The 21,607-nt window shown below is 40.8% G+C and overlaps 1 protein-coding gene across 2 annotated transcripts in view; it reads left to right on the forward strand.

Annotated features, from left to right (window-relative positions):
* Window positions 1-21,607, forward strand: part of syk (spleen tyrosine kinase) — a 127,797-nt gene that overhangs the window by 99,653 nt on the left and 6,537 nt on the right. For both annotated transcript variants that reach the window (XM_073071884.1, XM_073071891.1), the window contains 4 exons: window positions 4,688-4,891; window positions 6,017-6,206; window positions 9,358-9,498; window positions 19,099-19,211. In XM_073071884.1, the coding sequence (XP_072927985.1) occupies window positions 4,688-4,891; window positions 6,017-6,206; window positions 9,358-9,498; window positions 19,099-19,211 (648 nt within the window). The remainder of the gene's footprint in view (window positions 1-4,687; window positions 4,892-6,016; window positions 6,207-9,357; window positions 9,499-19,098; window positions 19,212-21,607) is intronic.

Raw genomic sequence — 21,607 nt, forward strand, 5'->3', positions numbered from 1 at the left:
GTCTCGCGAGACCATGGATCTGCACCTGGAAAGTCTTGCTTCAGCCTCTCCAGGGCGCAGGCCTGGGCAAGGTTGTATGGAAGACCGGCAGTTGCCCAAGCAGCAAGTCTCCCCTCTCCACGCCACCAATGTTGTCCAAGGGAAGGGCATTAGGACCCATACAGCTTGGCACCAGTGATGTTGCAGGAGTTGCCAGAGTGGGATTGAAGACAACGTCGGACTGCCTTAGGGACTCCAGCTCCGGATTTGTCCTCAGGGTTTACTCCCGAAGCCTTTTCCATGCCACAAGGCAGCGGAGGTTTGAAATCAGAGTTTTCCCTCTCTTAGGTAGACTGCCTTCCCAGGCTGACAAGCTCCACCTGCCCAAAGCACTGGTTTTACGCCACCAGGACCTGCCTTTGCCCCTTCTCTTGTCAGTAGAAACAGTTCCGCCGGGCTTAGAGGCTAAGCCACACGAGAAGGCCAGGAGTTGGTCTTGGTTGTCAGAGGCTATTTGAGGCGCATGCCATGAAGAGCACTTTTAGGTAGTGGGAGCTTGTCCCCACTACCACTCCTCGGCTTAACAACCTTGGAACCGCATAGATTTAAGGAAAGGAGAAAAAAGGAGTCAGAGAGTACTTTCTTTTACACAGAGAAAGGTTGATATCTGGCTTGTACTGTGAGAGGGAACGAAACAATCACTATATTTAAGAAGCATTTGGACAATTAAATAGTCAAGACAGAGACTATTACATATAGGGAAATGGGGTTATTGTACATGGGTAGAAAGATAATCATGCAGTCTTACAGCCCACTGAGTCCATCCTACTCCTGAATAACCTTTCACACTAATCCTATGGTAATCCCGTTTTTATTCTCCCCACTTTCCCATCAATTTCCCTCACATTCTGCCACACATCTAACTAGAACCATGGCCTAATTAGGGAGAGCCAGCATGACTTTGTGCAAGGCAAGTTGTGCCTTCCTAATTTGATTCAGTCTTTTGATGGGCGATGAGGGCGATTGATGAAGGTAGAGCTGTGGATGGATTTCATTAAGGCATTTGACAAAGCCCCTCAAGGGAAGCTCATGTGGAAGATTAAGATGTGTGGGATTCACAGTGAATTGGCCATTTAGATTCAGAACTGGCTTGTCCGTAGAAGACAGGGGATAGCAGTCGAAGGGGCTTATTCTAGCTGGAGGTCTGTCATTAGTGGCGTTCTGCAGGGACCTGCATTGAGACCTCTGCTGTTTGTGATGTACAAGAGGGTGAGTCATGTGAGAGTAGGACCAGTCAGGTGCGATAGTGGAAACATGTGCATGGAGTCAGAGAAGGTAGTGGAGGTACTTAATGAATACTTTGCTTCAGTATTCACCAGGGAAAAAGACCTTGGCAATTGTGGGGATGACTTACAGTGGACTGAAAAGCTTGAGCGTATAGACATTAAGAAAGAGCACGTGCTGGAGCTTTTGAAAAGCATTAAGTTAGATAAGTCACTGGGACTGGATGAGATATACCTCAGGCTACTGTGGGAATCGAGGGAGGAGATTGCAGAGCCTCCTACGATGATCTTTGCATTGTCAATAGGGATGGGAGATGTACTGAAGGATTAGGGGGTTGTAAATGTCGTCCCCTTGTCCAAGAAAGGGAGTAGAGATAACCCAGGAAATTATAGATCAGTGAGTCTGACTTCAGTGGTGGGCAAGTTGTTGGAGAAGATCCTGAGAGGTAGGATTTATGAGCATTTGGAGAGACATAATCTGATTAAGGATAGTCAGCATGGCTTTGTCAAGGGCAGGTCGTGCCTTACGAACCTGATTGAATTCTTTGAGGATGTAACAAAACACATTAATGAAGGTAGAGCAGTAGATGTAATGTATATGGATTTCAGTAAGGCATTTTGATAAGGCTCCCCATGCAAAGCTCCTTCAGAAAGTAAGGAGGCATGGGATCCAAGGAGACTTTGCTTTGTGGATCCAGAATTGGCTTGCCTACAGAAGGCAAAGGGTGGTTGTAGATGGTCCGTATTCTACATGGAGGTTGGTGAACAGTGGTGTTCCTCAGGGATCAGTTCTGGGACCCCACCTCTTTGTGATTTTTTATAAATGACCTGGATGAAGGAGTGGAAGGGTGGGTTAGTAAGTTTGCTGATGACACAAAGGTTGAGGGTATTGTGGATAATTTGGAGGGTTCTCAGAGGTTACATTGGGATGTTGATAGGATGTAGAACTGGGCTGAGAAGTGGCAGATGGACTTCAACCCAGATAAGTGTGAAGTGATTCATTTTTGTAGGTCAAATCTGAAGACAGAATATAATATTAACGGTAAGATTCATGGCAATGTGGAGGATCTAAGAGATCTTGGGGTCCATGTCCATAGGACACTCAAAGCTGCTGTGCAGGTTGACAGTGTTGTTAAGAAGGCGTATGGTGTGTAGGTATTCATCAACTGTGAGACTAAGTTCAAGAGTCATGAGGTAATGTTACAGCTAAATAAGACCTTGGTCAGACCCCTCTTGGAAGTACTGTGTTCAGATCTAGTCACCTCACTACAGGAAGGATGTATATACTATAGAGAGAGCGCAGAGGAGATTTACAAGGATGTTGCCTGGATTGGAGGGCATACCTTATGACAATAGGTTGAGTGAACTTGGCCTTTTCCCCTTGGAGTGACAGAGGATGAGAGGTGACCTGATAAGAGGTGTATAATATGATGAGGGCCATTGATCATGTGGATAGTCAGAGACCTTTTCCCAGGGCTGAAATGGCTAACACGAGGGGGCATAGTTTTAAGGTGCCTGGAAATAGGTACTGAGGGATATCAGGGGTACGTTTTTCACAGATAGTGGTGGGTGCATGGAATACATTGCCAGAGGTGGTGGTGGAAGCAGATACAATATGGTCTTTTAAGAGCCTCTTAGGTAGGTACATACATTAGGGAAATTCTAGGCAGTTACATGCTCGGCACAACATTGTGGGCTGAAGGGCCTCTAATGTGCTGTAGATTTCCATGTTCTATATAAATGACCTGGATGAAAATGTAGATGAGTGGGTTAGTAAGTTTTCTGATGATAAAAGATTGGTGGTGTTGTGGTTAGCTTATAAGACTGGCAAAGAATACAATGGGATATAGATCACTTGCAGATATGGGCAGAGAAGTGGCAGATGGAGTTAAACCCAGTCAAATCTGAAGTGTTGCACCTTGGTAGGTCAAGTGTAAAGAGAAAGTACACTGTTAAGTGCACTACCCTTAAATTCCCCAAGACCGGTGTTGAGGAGCAGAGGGATCTTGTGTTTCAAATTCATAGCTCCCTAATAGTGGCTACACAGGTTGATAGGGTGGTTAAGAAGACATGACATGCTTGTCTTTATTAGTCAAGACATTGAGTTTCAAAATCATAAAGTTATAGCTTTATAAAACTCCAGTTAGGCCACATCTGGAGCATTGAATACTGCATAGTTCTGTTTACCCTACTATGGGAAAGATGTTGAGTCTTTGGAGAGGGTGCAGAAAAGGATTGTCAGGACACTACCTGGATTAGAGGGCATGTGTCATAATGAGAGGTAGGACAAACTTGGGTTTTTTTCTCCGAAGTGGAGGATGAGGGGGAGATCTCATAAAGGTCTATATGATCATGAGAGGTATAGTTAGACAGACAGTATCTTTTTCCAGGGTTGAAATGAATAGTATGATAAGGCATGCAATTGAACGAGAGCGGCTAAGTTCAAAGGAGATGTGAGGGGCAAGTTTTGTACACTGAGAGTAGTGGATGCCTGGAAAACGTGGCCCAGGATGGTGGTAGAGGAAGATGCATTAGGGACTTCTCAGAGAAGTTTCGATAGGCACATAAATGCGAGAGAATTGAAGGAAATGGACACTGTGTGGCAGAAGATTAGTTGTCCATTTGTTTTCTAATTTAATAGGTTCGGCACAACTTTGTGGTCTGAAGGGCCTGATTCCGTTCGCTACGGTTCTATGTTCTTTCTATACACTAGGGACAATTTATAGTAGCCAATAAACCCAATGACCCAGATGTCTTTGGGATGTGGGTGGAAACCTGAGGACAATCCAGGGAGGAAGAGCAAACTTCACACAGATATCACCGTAGATTAGGAGCGCGCCTGTGTCACTGGAACTGTGTGGTAGCAGCCCTAATGGCTGTGCCAATGCTGAGAGACTATTTTCCTTATGTGAAAAATCAGGAGCATAAAAAAATAACCTCAGGATAAGGGCTGGCCATTTCAGATCGAGACAGTAAAATGTTTGATGGATCAGAAATGGGTAAGTATTTCTGAATCCTTGGCCTCAAAGGCTGGTGGGTGCTTAGGCTGTTATATAGATAATGTTTGAAGACAATAAGAGAAATGGGGGGTGTACTGATCAAGCAGCAAGTGGGTTTGAGTATTAGGATCTGCCAAGATCTCATTGTATAGTGGAGCAGATTCATCGGAATGGTGGAGCGGGTTCAAGCATTGATTCCTGCTCCTAGTTCTTATTTCATAACATAACCAACAACAGAAACAAGAATACTCAATTTAATTACAAAATACTCATAAATCTTCGCAGAGGACTTGGTGCAGGGATCAAGATTCTAAATTTACATCTTGTATTGGGGAAATGTAAATTGTGACTTGACAACTTTTGAAGTACTCCATTTTTATGCATGTGTCAATGTTTGGGAAAATGTCTTTGGATTTCTTTTAACAGGAAAAATATAAGCGTAGCAGTAAAAGTATTGAAGAGTGATGATCCTGCAGTAAAGGATGAGCTGATGAAGGAGGCTCAATTCATGCATCAGCTTGATAACCCCTATATCGTCCGCATGATTGGCATCTGCGAGCGAGAGTGTTTAATGCTGGTGATGGAACTCGCTGAACAAGGCCAAATGAATAAATTTCTAATGACTCACAAGTGAGTTTGATTTTTTGTATAGTTCTTCACACTGGATTATTAAACAAGTCAATTTGGTCTTCAAAGACCATAAATTTGAAGGCTTTCAGTCACATATTCAAGTAGGCCAAAAAATACTTACTGTCATTTGTCTATATACTAAATATGTATGTAAATTGCAACAAAAGATTTATAATTATTAATTTTGGTTACTGTGCTTCTGCACCCAAATGAAATGATTGTCAAATGTCAAACTGCATTTTAAAGGAATTATGTTACTAAATAGCTGGAAACAATTAATAACGTGGGCAATTATTAACCCAGCAGACTTTTTAATATATTAGAAACAGCATTTAGCATAACTTGTAACTACTGCTTCTAAAGAATCAGCCATTCTGATAAGTCTTCTGTAGAACTGTCTGGTAGTTTCACGTTGAGAACAGAAGAGAATCAATTACTGATGAACAAATCAGAATAATGATTTAGTGTTATATAACAATAAATCAGCTCTGTTTACTTGAACTTTCTGTAGCATGCAAATGTATTGTAGACACATTCTGTGCATTAATACGAGAAGTTCAAATTCCCATTGTTAATTTTAATTACAACTGGTAGTTGCTATAGGCAGCATTCCTTAGGTAGATGGCTGTAGGATTAAAAGTTATCATTATCTTGCAATAGTTTGCACTGGTTTGTACATTATCTAGTGTTAGATGAGATCTGATTTCCTCCAGTCAAAGAGGAACTCTGACCACTGTTAACAAACTCTTTTTCCAAGGCACCATTTCGATTATTCATCCGGGTTGCTGACTCAGGGCAAAAACATCTAAGCTTCAATTTATCTCAAAGTCAAGCATCCAATTCTTAAGTTTTTCATTCTACTTGGGGTAATGTAACCTTCAGCGGTGTCATTATTCCCATCCATGACCCTACACAATCATTCCAATGCTCTCCACCATGTCCATCATCCACTAAATCCCATTGGTGTGTACACTTCAACCTTGCTGATCTAAGCAAAAGGGAGATAAGACAATAAGGAAGTATCTATAAGAATAGATAATCTGTATGCTGCGATATTTATAATTATTGATCATTCATTTTAACTTTCCCAGATAATAATTGAATTAAAATGGCCTTTATTTTCAGAGACGTTAACATTACCAACATAGTTGAATTGGTGCATCAGGTGTCCATGGGCATGAAGTACTTAGAAGAGAAAAATTACGTGCACCGAGATTTAGCGGCGAGGAATGTTCTCCTTGTAACTCAGCATTATGCTAAAATCAGCGACTTTGGCCTGTCAAAAGCCATAAACTCTGAGGAGAATTACTACAAGGTAAGTTGTAAAAAGGTCCTTAATTAACCTCAGTATTTCTTGGATTTCAAGCATGAATTTCCCATGTTGCAAAGTAAGTAATTAATGATGGATTATAACTGGAATGTCTATTCATCCACCTCTTAATAAAAGCCTTTATAATCTGCAAACTCTGAAGTGCCTCTCACTTGTATAATTAACTGGAATCAGTCATCTTTTAAAACACAAAATGATACCAATCTACAGTATATTTAGATTTCTATTTAATATTCTGAGTTTATCTTTGCAATTTCTTCAGAATGGTGTCTCACCCTATCGTCTTATCGAGCAGTCTGTCTGGGCATTCATTTTCACACCTCCCTTTCTTTTCACTCCAGCATTAGCACCTCATTACTCCTTCCTCTCCCCACATCGTTCATCAGCCTCCCCACAATCAGCATTAATTACTGTACAAGCTTTCAGCTGTCTTTACATTAATGTTTTAAGATAAATCTTTCAGAAGAATTTGGAAAAAAATTGTCCTGCTTATAAGGCAGCACCAAAATTGTGTTTTAAATATTTAAAATGCATGTTTATTTCTAATAGTTGCAGTTTATTCTTGACAATATTATGTACTTCACAGCTTTGAAAATGATTTTTCTCCTTGTGATTTTCTTCTTGCTGTTACGTGCCCAACTTGCAGAACGTTTCCCTGGTGCAGTTTGTTCTTTACATGCACAGTTCGAAGTTCACAGTTCAAAGTACATTCATTCTCAAAGTATGAATACCTTAAACAACCTTGACATTCGTCTCCTTGTGGACAGCCACAAAAAAAAACAATAGAATCCATGCAAAATAACCTACACAACAAAGACTATCAAACATCCAATGTGCGAAGAAAGGAACAAATCATGCAAATGGTAAATAAATAATACACAAACATAAAGCACAGAGTTCTGAAAGTGATTGCACAGCGACAGAGTCAGTTCAATGCCACAGCCGGTCCAGGAGCCTAATAGCTGCAGGCCACAGCTGCAGTGTCAGTTCAGCACTGAAGATAGTGAGGCCAGTCCAGGAGCTTGTTGGCTATGCCCCTCCTTTTCCCTTAGCCTCAACACATTAATATTTTAATCTGGCGCAGTACTTAAATCAGCTAAATACAAATTCATTTATTCGCTCTCGCCACTTCAATCTGGACCTGAGTCCAATTCAACAATGGCCACTGTGGCCATACCCGCATTCTCAAGAGTCCAGTTTGTTGAATCATTCGGAACTTCAAGAAAACGCCAGGTATACAGACAGTTCAAAAGCACAACTCCCAAATAGAAATTACAGGCTGCAGATTGTAGCAATCATACTCCAGAAAAAGTATATTTAATAAACCATCTTGCTGTCTGCAAGATGTTGCTAAGTTTCACTAGCACCATCCAATTAATGGAAAATATTTGTCACAAGTCACAGGTGCAATGATAAGCTTACTTGCAGCTGCACTATATGCACATAGTATCATGTAATCATGCATAAAATAGTACCCTATAAGCAAGAAAGACATAAACATAAATTATACACAATATTTTTACAAGAAAACACCATTAGAACAGAAGAACAAAGACTATTTTAGTGCAAAATGTCAAAGTGTTCCTAATGTGCTAAGTTGTAATGATAAACATTTACATTTGGTCTATAACCATATAACATATAACCATATAACAATTACAGCAGGGAAACAGGCCATCTCAGCCCTTCTAGTCTGTGCTGAACGCTTACTCTCACCTAGTCCCGCCTACATGCACTCAGCCCATAACCCTCCATTCCTTTCCTGTCTATATACCTGTAACCCCCTGGGTCGCCTCAGGCTCACTAGGCTCGTTCTCGTCTAGGGGAAGCAGCCTTTGGCCCCGCCAAACTGGGTAATCAGCTGGTGTGGATGCTGTGTGATGTCCCCGCCTCACCCAAAAACAGACAGTACACCATATGCGATTAAATGAGTACAATTTATAAAGGTTACTATAACTAAGTGATTAATAACGATACAGTATATATGAAGGAAAAAAAATAAAGAAAAGGCGCCAAACTTATCGAAGTCCAAACCACTTCGTGCACAACCGTTGGAGCTCAATTACTGAAGTCTTCTGGCCACCATTCGATCCCCTCCGAACTCCTCGACTCGCAGTTTAGGACCATCCGAAGTGGTCAACCAAGCACATCTAGCTTCATCTCCTCTTCTTGACCTCCTGGCCTTGGACCCCTGCTTGGGGTCCGTTCCTCGCCCAGTTTACAGCATTGTGTCCTCTCTCTCTCACCCCCTCGCGCCGATCTCCCCAAAAGCCCGCCAACAATAGCTTACAGACTCCGAAGAAAGAACAACATTAATCCCAATTGGTTTACAAAGGAATACAATTCTCGTTATCAGTAAATTTTAACCCAAACAAGCTTCCAGCACTCTCTCGCAACAAAGAAGCATTCCTACTTTTAACAAAACAAAGAAGCCATTTTGATTACATACACAGTAACAAAGAAAAAGAAGAAATCCCTTTTACATACCTATCCAATTTTTTTTTAAATGACAAAATCAAACCTGCCTCTACCACTTCTACTGGAAGCTCATTTAAGAGCCAAATAAATAGTTTAAGCTCTTCTTGATCCTGGTGGCTTCTGTATCTCCTGCCCAATGACAGCTACAAAATAAATGCCATGGCCAGTCAGTCACGATACTTTCAACAGAACATCTGTAGAAGTTTGGTAGACTGTTTGATGATAAGTCAAACTTCCTTAACCTCCTAAAAAAAAATAAAAATGCCAGCGCACGTTCTGTATGATTGCATCCATGTGCTGGACCCAGGACCAGTCATCTGATATGTTAACACCCAGGAATTCAAAGCGCTAACTCCCCACTGCTGTTTTCTCAATGTACAGTAGCATATTTTCATTCTCTTTCACCTTCCTGAAGTCAACAATCATCATTTTGATTTAGCTGATGTTGAGTGAGAGGTGTTTTTCAGATGCTACTCAACCAGATGTCTTATCTCACTCTGGTAAACTGATTATTTGCTACCTGTGATTAGTGTTAGCACGAATGTGCCAACATACACAATTAAATAATTATTATGATACTGCATTTTGCATTTGCTAAGAACCCAAGTGTTACAATATCACCAGTTTCCTTCTCTTGTCCTTTTGACATTTGTTTTAGGCCAAAAGTACAGGTAAATGGCCAATAAAGTGGTATGCACCAGAATCCATTAACTACTACAAGTTTTCCAGCAAAAGTGACGTCTGGAGCTTTGGTGTGATGATGTGGGAATCGTTTTCCTATGGGCAAAAGCCATACAAAGTAAGTTCTGTTCTAACAAATGTTAGTTTCATGAACAATGCACCTCCTCAGCTGAAATCAAAGGCTTCTGTTAGGTTGTTGTGATGTTATTGAAATCTTTGCTGTAGTTGCTGATGGAGAAGGAAACAGACTGGGCAGTATTTTGTTAATCAGTCTTTTTTCATGAATATTGTAGGAATCAGTGTAAAGCATTTAGCTCATTGTATCTCATACACTGACATTATGGGTGAACATTTATCATTACACTTGCTACCAAAATATCAACCTCAGACTTAAGATTAGTAATTGACCTTGCATCTTTTTTGCGCCAACCCTTGTTTTCAAACATTTGCTCTGAATATTGTTGAACTTTCTCCTCTGGTTACCCAATGTGTGGGACAAAGGACAAAGGACTTTACTTAAACACTTACATGACTTAATACACTGTTATGAACTTTGTTATAGATTCAGAACTAGATATTGTCCAATCTGGAGCAACTGGCCAGGTTCATTTCAAGAGTTCAGACCTCAGAATCCTCTTATTCATGACAGCTGGCGTTAAGATATTGCTGTTTGGATTTCCAATGTTCCTTATTCTAATCTTCCAGAATGTTTACTTTTTGCCCCTTCTGTGAATTTTATAATACTGGAGGAAGCAGGAAACATCTGCTCCGTTGTTCCCTTTACAGTCTCTCAATTTGGAGATCTTCTGACCACAATGGCTTAGCTCACTCTTAGCTAAGAGTGATTCAATCTACTGATGTCAATTGAATCACACAGCTCATTCAAATCACTTCAGTTGCTGAGAATTACCCAAACATCTGCGATTTTACTTCCTTTCTTCCACTGGACTGGTTCTCCCAAATAGCCCTTCATCACATCATTCTTTATTGGAATTTACTTGTTCTCTATATGGCTAAGATGGCTTGGTCTCAAGTTTAATGAATAATCCCCATTATCATCGGCTCACTCAATTGTGGAGAATCAGAATCAGGTTTATTATCACTGACGTGTTGTGAGATAGAACATAGAACATAGAAATCTACAGCACATTACAGGCCCTACGGCCCACTATGTTGTGCCGACCATGTAACCTACTCTAGAAACTGCCTAGAATTTCCCTAGCGCATAACCCTCTATTTTTCTAAGCTCGATGTAAGAGGCTCTTAAAAGACCCTATTGTATCCTGATGTTTTGCAGCAGTGGTACAGTACAATACATAGCAATTACTATGTTACAATAAGAAAATAAATAAATAGTGCAATAAGAGGGCAAAATAGTGAGGTAGTGTTCATGGGTTCCTGGACCGTTAATAAATCTGACGGTGGAAGTGAAGAAGCTGTTCCGAAAACATTGACTGTGTGACCTCAGGCTCCTCCCTGGTGGTGGTAATGCGAAGAGGGCATGTGTTGGATGGCAAGGATCCTTAATAACAGATGCTGGCTTCTTGAGGCACCTCCTTTTGAAGATGGCCTCGATGGTGGGGAGGCTAGTGCCCATGGTAGAGCTGGCTGGGTCTACAGCCCTCTGCTGCTTTTTCTGATCCTATGCAGCAGAGCTGGGGTTTCCAGCCTTTTTTAAGCTATGGAGCCTTACCATTAACTGAAGGGTTCATAGACTGTAGGTTGGGAACCCTTGGATTAGAGCCTCCGTACCACGCAGTTGTGTAACCAGTAAGAGTGCTCTCCACAATACATCTGTAGAAATTTGCTAGAGTCTTAGGTGACATACCAAATCTCCTCAAACTCATAATGAAGTATAATCTCTGGTGGACCTTCACATTTGCATCAATGTGTTTAACCCAGGATAGATCCTCTGAGATGTTGACACCCGAGAACTTGAAGCTGCTCATCCTCTCCACTGCTGACTCCTTAAAGAGGACTGGTGTGTGTTCTCCTGACCTCCCCTTCCTGAAGTTCGCAATTAATTTACTGATGTTGAGTGGAGGGTGGGGTTTGCAACGCCACTCAACTAGCTGATCTATCTTACTCCAGTACACCTCCTCATCACCATCTGACGTTCCGCCAACAACATGTATCATCGACAAATTTACAGATGGTGTTTGAACTGCGCCTAGCAACGCGGTCATGAATGCAGAGAAAGTAGAGCAGTAGGATAAGCACACATCCTTAAGGTGCGCTGACTGTTGATTTTCAGTGAGGGAGGAGATGTTACTTCTGATCTGCACTGACCGTGAATTTCTGATGAGGAAGTCAAGGATCCAGTTGCAGAGAGAAGTATAGAGGCCTAGGCTTTGAAGCTTTTTGATTAGTCCTGAGAGGATTATATTGTTGTTGTACGTGAGCTGAATTCAATAAACAGCAACCTGACATAAATATTGCTGATGTCCAGATGGTCCAAGGCCGAATGGAAAGCCATTGAGATTGCATTACCGTAGACCTGTTGTAGTGGTAGGCAAATTACAGTGGGTTCAAGTCCTTGAGCAAGAAGGAGTTAATTCTAGCCATGATCAACTTTTTAAAGCACTTCATCACAGTAGATACGACTGCTGTCAGGTGATAGTCGCTGAGGTAGCTCCGCCTGCTTTTCTTGGTCACTGGATGATTGATGCTCGTTTGAAGCAGGTGTTCACTGACTGCAGCAGTGGGAGGATGAACGTGTCCTTGAACACTCTAACACAGATTTTAAGTATCCTGCCAGGTATAACATTGGGGCCTGATAACTTGTGATGGTTCACCCTCTTGAAAGGTGTTTTAACTTCGGCCTCTGAGATAGATATCACAGAAAAGTTTTTTTGCAGCCTAGGCTATCTGCTTCTTTTGATGAATGCTGGTGATATTGTAGGAGGGTATCATAGTTCATGGTTTGGAATGTTGCATTTATAGACTGTGGACTTTTTCAAACTTATGGTTTTTATATTCTGTGTCTTTTTTTAATTGCCCGCCCCTTTTCCATTTTGTTGTAGGAGCAGAGGTTGTTTGGGAGTTGATGCTCTGTTAGTTTACTGCTCGTTTTTTGTGAGAGGGCGGGTCAATGCTCCTGTTCCGTTTTGTGTGGGAGAGGGGGGTTTAATGATCAGATGCAGTTCTTTTTTGCTTTTTTGTACGTGGGAGGTGGAGGGTTTGATGTTTCTCTCTGAACGACTTTCATGTTCTTACTTTGTTTCATGGCTACCTTGAGAAGATGCAGAGTTGAATATGGATACGTGCTTTGATAAATGAACCTTTAAAAATCATTGACCTTAAATCATGTGGTGAACTACATATACCTGTCTGGACACGCACCCTCCCCCCCCCCCCCCCCCCCCCCCCCCCGGGCTGACTGCTCCTGTGGCTCCTCCCACAGACCCCTGTATAAAGGCAATTGGAGGCACTGCTCCTCCCTCAGTCTCCAGGATGTTGTGTGATGGTCTCTTGCTGCTGACGGTGCTTTCTTCCAGCCAATAAAAGCCTACCTTGACTCATGTCTCCGTGAGTTATTGATGGTGCATCAATTTTATTAGCTGGAAGAAAGCACTGTCAGCAGCAAGAGACCATCACACAACATCCTGGAGACTGAGGGAGGAGCAGTGCCTCCAATTGCCTTTATACAGGGGTCTGTGGGAGGAGCCACAGGAGCAGTCAGCAGGGGGCGTGTCCAGACAGGTATATGTAGTTCACCACATTCACCCCCCCTTTGTTTTAAAAGAGAGTCCCCATGGGGTGAAGTTTCTTACAAGTATATTTACAGGTTAAGTCTATCAGGTGGTCGAACACCTTTAAATGTTACATTCTAGGGAATGCAATCCTACTTGTGTAACCACTTCTTGGAAGCTAACACCTTGAGCCTTGGGAAGAACAAAGGTGCTACATTTTCCTTTGAACTTATGCGTAGATGGAGTGGAGGCACAGATGGATCTGGGGTTGTGGACACAAACAACACTAAAACTAGCAATGCAAGTCAGTAAGGCAGTTGTACAGAAAGCAAAGCACCATGCTTCATTTCTAGAAAGGTAGAACTGAAAAGTACAGATTATTTAATTTCTAATTAATTCTCATTAGACCGCACTTAGGATCTACGAACAATTCTTGTCTCCTATTATAAAGAGGATTTGGAGACAGTGGAGAATTCATTAAATTATTTAATAGATAATTATAAAAAGATGTAATTATATCTGAAATAAGATGTCATACCTATCAGTAAAGATTAAATAAACAAGAATTTATTTATATACAGACAGGAAATTGTAGAATGACTTAACAGAGGATTTCAAAACTGCAAATGAGCATGATAGGGCAGATATCTATAATGGGGTAAGAGAGAACTACCTACTAATAACTTTAAAAGGTGGTGGCAGTGGTTAGTGTGATGCTGCTACAGCTTGGGCCTGTTCTGGAGTTCAGAGTTCAGTTCTGGCACCATTCTGTAAGGAGTCTGTGTACATCCTCCCTATGGAATGCTTGGGTTTTTTCCAGGTCCTCCAGTTTCCTCTCACAGTCCAAAGACGTGCCCAGAAGGTTAATTGGTCATTGTGATCAGGTTAGCGTTAATAGGGCTTGTGGGGTGTTGCTGGGTGGCATGGCTCGAAGGGCCAGAAGGATCTACTCTGCACTATATCGCTATGTAAATTAAAAACTTAGGAGAGGCTTCTCTACCTAGTGAGTAGTTAAAATGGGAACATTGAGTGATTAAGATGAGCAGTGTCAACACAGTTATAGGTAAGCTGGATAAACACGAGACTTAAAGGAGGTTTATGAAGTTTAATGAAAGTCTCTATTTCTCAGTCTCCATTTTCTTCCTAGCAGATGTTCAATAAAACTTTGCTTTTTAGTCAAGCTTGATTATCATTGTGCAATGTGTCATAGGATATTTTGTTAACTTAAAGGCAATATCTAGCACATTGTTGTTTTTGTTGTTAATGGCTATAAAAGGTAAGAGGAGTTTCATGGGTAAACACTAATTTGGACTTGTTGAGTGAAATTACCAATTTTGTAATTGCAAATACAATGTAAATTTTAGTTAAGAGCATCTTCAATTGAAAAATCCCAATGAAGTCCAAAGGCACAGGCTATCCCGTTAAGCACAACTGTATTCTCCAATTGATGGATGTCCACTCGTTTCTACAATTCAATACGATAAAGTAGTTAACTTTCAAAACTAGATAAAAGATGCATGCATTTTGCTCAATTACATTCCACTTTCTTAGCTTCAGTAAATCATATGATACAAAAAGACAATGTGTTCACACCAATAGGAACATTACTATAGCAGCAATTGAAAGGAATTTAGATAGAGACCTGAAAAGCCAGAGAATGCAAAGACATAGACCATGTGCAGGGAAATGGGAATAGTCTTCTAATAGTCTTTTAATTGTCTTCTTGGTCAGCACAAGCATTGTGGGCCAAAGGGCCTGTTTCTGGCCTGTATTCTTCTATGTTCCATGCTCTGTGACTGTTAACCTACAGTGTCAGTGTCTGAGCTGGCTTGGCATGAGGCCCTTCTGCCTACCAGAAGCCCTATGGTTGTATATGGCTTGACACAAGTGCATCTTCTCACCTCCTACATTCCCCGCAATGCTACATATAGAAAATAAAACTGTCTACAGGGTCCAGATTATAATCTAAACATGAGCACCTATCTGAGTCCCACCATTTGTGAGACGAGTACAGTTACCTTTCTAGAGTCTGAAGTCATACAAAACATAAGCAGCCTTTCAAGAGAACAAGTCCACACCAATCATCGGGCATACAATTACACTAATCCAATTTATTTATTTAATTAGAGGTGTGGCATGGGTAGGTCCTTCTGGCCTAATAAACTTCATCACCCAGCAACTAAACGATTTAACCCTAGCCTAATCACAGGACAATTAATCTACTAACAGCTATGTCTTCCTGTGGGAAGAAACCGGAGCAACCGGAGGAAACTCGTGTGTTCACAGGGAGGACATACAAGTTCCTTGCAGAAGATGTCAGATTTGATTTCTGAACTCCCATCGATGCCCCCCCCCACCCCCTGCCAATTCTACCACGGATCCACACACTAAGGAAAATTTACAGTGGGTGGTTTAATCTACTCACATGTCTGCCAGGCAACATAATGGAAACTCCTGGGCTTCTGCCAGGTTTCAGGCTCTACAGCAGGTTTCATTTGAGTGTGTTGGAGTTCGAGTTGCCTCCTCCCATACTAAACTGAGATCAAAGGAAATTCTTCAGCCTTATTTGAGAATTTGTATACTTACAGGAGTGCGTACAAAGAGCCTAGGAAATTGAGCTCCATCCTTATATTCAATGATTTTTTTTGTCAGTATCTCTGCCTGGCTCTCAAATAGTCTAATTTACATTTTTAGAAAATAGATTGACATTTTCTTTACCTAAATCCCACAATGTTTTATCTATTCGAAAATAGAAACCATGGAGCATTATTTAGTAGTGTTAAATATTAATTATTAACGTCCTTTCTTTAAGATAATTTTGTATCAGCGTTTTCTTTCTCACACCATTATAATGATCACGTAAAATTGTAAATAGTGAATACACAGAAGTGTTGCTATGTGAACAATCTGTTGATGATGTCTTCTGCAGAGCTGATAAACATCCTACATTAGTGGTGAATTTTGTGAGGAATCTCTTACTGGGTTGGCAAAGTTAAATCTTACTGGAGAAATATCAGAAAGATTGCAGACACCCCACCCCCAAGTGCTGTTCTGGTGGCTACCATTACTCATTAAAACCAACACTGAAACAGCTTCAATCCACAGATCAGGCATCACTGAAGTTATCTTCATTTCTGGTTGGAAGATGTCTGGATCAATAGTGTAACTAATTTCTCCCATGCAGTTCCCCACTCCTTCAGGCAAGCAAGAATATATATTGTGAAGAACATAAAGCCCTACCCTCTGTTCCTGGGGAACAAATTTTACCACATTCTACCACCTACAGCAGATGTCCTTTACCCTTACCGTCTGTCTTCCATCTCCAATTATCAACTCACATCACAAAATTAACATTACTTCTGTGCCTTTTAACATTTTTGAAGAAGCTCATATTTTTGAGTTCTACATTCATACAACTTCCAGGTTGGTCTTCTAACTGATGTGGCATTGATCTCATAAAATAAACCAGCTAGATCTATTTCAACAAATCCCTGCTGTTTCCCTCAGATCAGCTAATAATTTCTCACAGATGCTGCCTGAGCTGCTAAGTTCTTCCAGCATTGTGTACGTATTCTTTGATCCACAGCATCTGCAGTTGTATTTTGTGAGCTAATTTTCTATGCATCCTGTGGAAAAAGAATCCAGCAAAATCTGCAAAGGCTAAAGAAATTAATAATTACCTAAAGGTTCCAACGTTATTTCTATGTTTAAGAAGGGCAGCAGGGATAAGCCAAATAACCACAGCACAATAATCTTTGAGCTTGTGATAGGGGAAATACAGTGGATTACGATTAATTGGAGAAGCAGCTTATTTAAGATAACTTCAAGAACAAAAACAGATTGAGAAAATAATCAGGATTCATTTTATTTATTTGGGACATTCTGCCACTTCACTAGGACAGGAACAAGCTTCAGCCGTGTGCATGTCGTGTGGCTGTTAGACTCTACACCATGCTTAGACTGAACAGTTTTTAAATAGTGTTAGTTGCATGTGTGTGTTCAAAAAGCAGTGATTTTTGTCACTGACAGTTGGTGAGAAATAAGCAGTAAGACAATTCAGTTTTGCTCATTGTGGTTTCAAGCATCCAGTCTTGGAGATGCTAGAAATGGCTTGGAGTGAGAAATAAATTTTTTCACTACTTCAGGTTAGGAACTATGAAGGTATCAGGAATCATCTTGAATGTTACAATGAAAATGAAGCTATGGAGGATGAGGTCCATTATCAGCTCTTGGTGTCTGTGCTGATTTTGTTCACTTACAGTCAATCAAAAGAACACGGCAGCGTACACTGAATGAATTTCTCTGTCCATAACTGTTGGGAACTAATACACAGTTTAATAGTACTGCAGTACTATTGGTAGTGTTCCAATTCAATCTTTATTTCATTTAAATGCATAATTTTTTACCATGTCAAATGGTAATTTGTCCTTTTTATACCTTTTTAACTATTTCCATGAAACTTTGGTTAATTGGGGCTGCTGCTTAATTGGCCAAAATGTACTGGTCAGATGTATAATTGGAATCCACTGTACTGGTGAAAATTCGAAGGAATGGGATCTATGTACATTTTGAAAGGCAGGGTCTGATCAAGGGTAGTTAACACTGCTTTGTGTTGGAGACATCCATGTTTCAGCAATTTTATGTGTTTTTTGAGGGGACAACTAAGAAGATTGATGAAGGCAAGTTGGTAGACATCATCTATGTGAACCTGCTGAAGCATTCGACAAGGTCCTGCACGGTGGTTAGTACAGAAGGTTTAGGTATATGAGAAACGTTGTTTCCAATGTTTAAGAGGAACTTCGTTTTGTTTGGTTGTCTATATGTAGAGTCAGATAGTAATAAATTTGAACTTGATTTCTAAGGCAAGCTGGCTAATTGGATCTTAAATTAGCTTGATGGTAATGGTGACAAGATATTTTATCTGATTGTAACTCTGTGACAAGTGGTGTACTACAGTGCTGGAACATTTGTTGTTTGTGATATATTTTAATAACTTGGATGTAAATTTATGAGTTTTGTATTAGTAAGCTTGTAGATGAGACAGAAGGTAGGAGCTACTGCAGGATACAGGTTAGATGGAAAGATGGGTGAAGTGTTGGCAGATGGAATTTGGCTTAGACAAGTGTGAGGTTATGCATTTTGGGAAGTCAAACATTGAGGGGAGGGTCCACATTCAGTACATAGTAGAGCACTAAGTAGTGTTGATGAACACAAGAACATTGGGATTGAGGTTCATCGTTCCCTGAAAGTATCAACACATGTAGATAGGATGGTAAAGAAGGGATCGGGCATGTTTTCCTTCATAGATCAGGGATGGGAGATTATGCTGTAACTGGTTAGACTGCATTAGAATTGATTGCTGCATTTTAGGAAGGATGGGATGACCGTGGACAGAGGGCAGAGGACATTGACCATCATGTCACCCAAATTAGAGGACATTAGTTATGGGGAGCCTTGGTTTCGCTGGGGCAAAGGAGGGTGAGGGCTGACCTGATAACAGGGGTATATAAAATTATAAGGGACATACAGTAGCTAGGGGAACTTACCCTAAGATTGGTGTTTGAGAAATAAGAAAGCATAGTTTTAAAGAAAGGGAAGAATTTTTGAAAGAGATTCTGAAGGGGAAGAGTTTTTCTCAAGGCCCTTAAGGCCCGTGTGTTGTGGTTCAAGTGATCTGAGACAACAAATCCAAGCGAGCGAAGTCCTTGGCAGATGTAGTGCACTTCGAGCACATCATGCCAATCATTTGCTGAACATGTGGAGAATGGTGTGATGGTGAGGGGGAATTAGCCCAGGGTTTATAAGTCATTCCAGTAAAGTTGTGAGGGGTTGATAATAATCCCACAAATGCTGATTAGGCAGGATTGTGAACCTTTGACCTGCAATAATGAAACATGCACTCTCTACCTGGCATCTCATGTTAAGGCTATTTTGCATATCTCAGATCAAATGCTGTAAGATGTTGTCCATTATTCATTATATTTGACTGCAAAATGTCTTAAAAAAGCCTGAATTTATCTGCACAGGGAATGAAGGGCCAAGAAGTTGTACAAATGATCGAAGCAGGCCGGCGATTGGAAATACCAGCCAGATGTCCTGTTGAAATGTTTGAATTGATGCAAGAATGCTGGACATACAAGTGAGTATTTCCCCCCCCCCCCCCTTTTTCAGCTGGATCTGTAGCAAAACAGAGACCCTACATTACATGAGTTATTTTACACCCTCTGCCCTCTGCTTATCTCGGATATTGCTGATTAAGAATCATGAAATGATTTTCCATTATCTTCTGATTCCATTTATAAGAAAATATACCATAGTTTCTATTCTAGAGTTATTACTGTATATGGCTCAGAACTAAGGTGTAGTTTAAGGGTTACAGAGGTAGGTTATTAATTTGTTGAGTAATCAATAACCCATTTTGTAAGGGGAAGGGCCTAGAACAGACAGTAAAAGCTGAGGGGAAGATTAAAAAGGCTCAGCAGTACTCTGCTGGATTTCTTAGTTCATACCAGCGAGATGAGCTGTAGTGGCAACAGTTAATGTACCAAGTGACTTCATTGTCTGATCAAAGTGACTTATTACCCAAAATACCCAGTGCAAGTTGTTATGAAATAAATCATATAGAGGGAAATCATGTTCACGCAGGCAGAAATTTATTTTTTGTTAGACCTAGAGTTAATTATTTCAGTGCTTTCCCCTTACTCTCCCAAGTGAAAAGGTAAGTGGTGTTGCACATGTTGAGGTGTATGAAAGTAAACAAATTTACCTGTCTGGATGAGAAATATCAAAGAACACGATGGGAAACTGGACAAGAAAATGCAGAGCCCTCACTGAGACGCTTGTTGATCCAAGAACACTATGGGAGGCTAGAGAAGAAAATACAGGAGCCCTCGCTGAGATCTTGCAATCTCACTACCCTCTGGAAAGGCACCAGAAGACTGGAGGATAGAAAATTTACTTTTATTTAAGAAGGGCTGCAAGGATAGGCCAGGTGATTTTAGACCTGTTTGCTTAACATCTATATTAGGTAAGTTGCTGGAAAGCATTGTGAGGGATAAAATATCGTTACATTTGTTTCATTTGGGGTAGCCATCGAGGTGTTGTATGTGGAAGATCTTATCTTAGGAACTTGATTGAGTTTTTTTGTGAGATGATGAGGATGGTTCATGAGAGGAGGGTAGTAGATGTAGTATATATAGATTTCAACAAGAGTTCACATAGCAGCCTACTCTGGAAGTTTAGGTCACATGTCATCTAAGGAGAGCGAGCAAACCGGATATAAAATTGTCTGATAATCGGAAATGGAGTGAGATGGTTGAAGGATGCCTCTCAGACGGGAGGCCTGTGACTAATGGTGTGGCCAGTCATTATTGGTGGGTCCATTTTTATTCGTCAGCAATATTAATGGTTTGAATGAGAATATATGAGGAATAGTTATGAAGCTTGCAGGTGACACTAACATAGGTGGTTTCATAGTCAGTGAAGAGGGGTATCAAGAACTGCAGTGGCATCTTAATCAGCTATGTAGGTGGCCTGAGGAAGGGCAAATAGAATTAACTTCAGGTAAGTGGAAAGTGATACATTTTGCAAGGACAAATCAAGGTTGAACTTACACACTGAGTGGAAAGGCCTTGGGTAGAGTCATATAGCCACACAACACAGAAACAGGTCATTCACCTCATGTAGTTTATGCTAAACCATTAATCTGCATTGACCTATACCCAGACGATATCCCTCTATACCCCTCCCATCCATGTACCTTTCCAAATTTCTCATAAATGTTGAATTCGAATCTGCATTCGCCACTTACGCTGGCAGCTTGCTCCACACTCTCATCACTCTCTGAGTGAAGAAGTTCCTGCTCATGTTCCCCTTTGGCATTTCACCTTTCAGCCTTAACCCATGACCTCTAGTTGTCATCTCAGTCAACATCAATGGAAAAAGCCTGCTTACAGTTGCCATATTAATACCCCTCATAATTTTGTATATCTCTATCAAAACTCCCCGCAATCTTTTACATGGTAGGAATAAAGTCCCAACCTATTCACCTTTCCATATATCTCAGTTCCTGAAGTTCTGGCAACATTCTTGAAAATTTTCTTTGCAATCTTATTTACATCTTTCCTGTAGGTAGGTGACCAAAACTGGACACAATACTCTAAATTAGGCCTCACTGACATTTTATATAATTTCAACATAACATCCCAACTCCTGTACTCAGTACATTGTTTTATGAAGGCCAGTATGTCAAAAGCTTTCTTTACGATCCTATCTACCTGTGACATCACTTTCAAGGAATTGTGGATCTGTACTCCCAATATCCCTCAGTGCCCTGTCACTCACTGTGTAAGACCTAACCTGATTAGTCCTCTCAAAGTGTAACACCTCATACTTGTTTGCATTAAATTCCATCTACCATTTTTCATCCCATTTTTCCAGTTGGCCCAGATCCTGCTGCAAGCTTTAATAGTCTTCTCGCTGTCTACTATGGTTCCAGTCTTGGTGTCATCCACCAATTTCACCACATTATCATCC

Source organism: Hemitrygon akajei, chromosome 2 (genome assembly GCF_048418815.1).
Source record: "Hemitrygon akajei chromosome 2, sHemAka1.3, whole genome shotgun sequence".
Classification (NCBI taxonomy): Eukaryota; Metazoa; Chordata; class Chondrichthyes; order Myliobatiformes; family Dasyatidae; genus Hemitrygon; species Hemitrygon akajei.